The following is a 1,986-nucleotide window of genomic DNA, read 5'->3' as shown; positions in this document are numbered from 1 at the left end:
TTGTTTTTGGTCCTTTGTTTGTCCCCAAGAGGCTTATTTGTTAAATAAACTTACCCAAGACTGAGAAACATTTCTGAACCACTGTGCGGATGAGACACCTCACACCACCTGTTTGCAGCTGCTCTTTAACAAACGGATGTCAGGACACTGTGTGATGTTTGATTCTTCTGTCTGGTAGATTTTCTGTGAAGCAGCCTGACGGGACGCAGAGCAGCACGGAGGATGCTGATGAACAACACACCGTCAATCTGAGTGTACAAACTGGTCACAGATGGTCCTGCGCTCTGTCCTGTGAGGGTTTGTGCTGCATGAACTGTGAGTTCTGCTTGTGTTTAGGACACAGATGACACTGACAAAGAAGGAGCGCCTGGATCAGCTGCTTCAGCCTGAGGAGCGCTAAGTACAGCTGAAATTCAAAAGCAGCGTCTTATTTCACTAAATTATAATTTTGCAAATTTTTATGTATCATTGCGTTTTTCAGTTTCCAGCGATTTGAGTGACTGTTGTGAATTTTGCCTTTTCTTTAATGGAAGGAGATGAATACACTTGAGGACGACTGTTTCAAAACTAATTTGACAACTAACAACAACTCATTCAGGCACAACATAAAAAGTATTGAGAAAAAAAACACCTAATTTGTCGACACTCATAAGAATAACTACCAAAACACAAAATTTTTAAAAAAAGACTCCTGAACAGTTTTCTTTGATGTTTTTCAGTGTATCATTTAATGTACTCCCACAAGTTGGTGAACAGGTACAACTTTGTCGCTCACTGTACTAAATCACACATCCATTGATAGTATAAATAGCCAACCTAATAATAATAGTACACATTTTCAAATACATAAAATCATCAAGTATCCAAGTCTTAAGTTACGGACATCAAATAAAAAGGCATACAAAATATCGCAGACGTTGGAAGTCCAGTTTGAAGCAAAAAAAAATAAAAATTAAAAATTAAAAAAACAAAAACAAACTGGAAACAAAAAGACCAAAGATCACATTTTGGACATGGCAGTTAATTAGTAAACAGAAGGTTTGATAGAGTAAAGAAAAAAAGTTCCTAGACTTTCAATTGACAAATATGACAAATATTGCAACAGTTAAGCATTTATATTAAAAATAGTTACTGAAAGGGCATAAGTGTGTGTAAGACTTCCTGCACAAGACAAAGGCAACAGTTTCTTCTTCTTTTTTTTTCTTTTTTTGTTCCAAGTAGAAAAATGAAACACCTTTTCCAAATGCCGGCGGGAGTCGACTCCCGCCTCGATTGCCTTTGTTCCACTTCGATTGTAAGGCATTTATGGATGATCCATCTGATTTGAAGGAAGGCATACCTCTTTCTAGTCAGCACTGAAACTGAACCCTAAAATTGAACGGGGTACATATAATTGCTCACATGGAAAATAAGAAAAATAAATTTCGACACATTCTCAGGCGATGTAAATGCACTGGCCAATCTTAATCTTTGGGATGCATTTGCAGAAAACAGCTAATCCAACATCTTACGACGATACACGACTGAGCGCTGCCCTTCCTAATCGCTTTTTTTTTTTTTTTTCTGGGCACATGAAGAGAAAACTCGGTTCACACAACTCTTGTTTTTCTTTTTTTTCTTTTTTCTGACATTTGACTTTGAACCTGGAGAGGGAAGGGGACATTTGAATCACCGAGCATGATCTTCTAAAGTAAAATACTTCAACACAATGAAGAGAAACAAAAAAAAAACAAAAACAAAAACACAAGCCTGCCAGGTACGAAGCTAGCAAGGTTGAGCTGAAGTCTTCCGTAGTGAGGGGGTTGGCGTGGCTCAGGATTTGGCTCTACTGGATGCAGCAGTTATTGCGATGGCCGTTGGAATCTTTGAAGCGCAGGCGCATCTTTGGACGATATTTCTCCAGGTAGAACAGCTGTTTGCTGTTGAACGCTCCTCGACGCTTCCTGGAAGAAACAGCGGGAGGAAAATTCAGCTCAATTCAATAGA

The 1,986-nt window shown here is 38.7% G+C and overlaps 1 protein-coding gene across 3 annotated transcripts in view; it reads right to left on the bottom strand.

Moving 5' to 3' along the window:
* Positions 1-704: 704 nt before the first annotated feature.
* The window catches only part of ptp4a1 (protein tyrosine phosphatase 4A1), an 8,365-nt gene continuing 7,083 nt past the window's right edge, over positions 705-1,986 (bottom strand). For all 3 annotated transcript variants that reach the window (XM_008284237.1, XM_008284239.1, XM_008284240.1), the window contains exon 6: positions 705-1,943. In XM_008284237.1, coding sequence (XP_008282459.1) covers positions 1,826-1,943 — 118 coding nt within the window. In that variant the 3' untranslated portion in view covers positions 705-1,825. The remainder of the gene's footprint in view (positions 1,944-1,986) is intronic.

This window comes from Stegastes partitus, unplaced genomic scaffold, assembly GCF_000690725.1.
Source record: "Stegastes partitus isolate 25-593 unplaced genomic scaffold, Stegastes_partitus-1.0.2 Scaffold352, whole genome shotgun sequence".
NCBI lineage: Eukaryota > Metazoa > Chordata > Actinopteri > Pomacentridae > Stegastes > Stegastes partitus.
The sequence above is the reverse complement of the archived record's forward strand: the minus strand, read 5'-3'. Positions and strand labels throughout refer to the sequence as shown.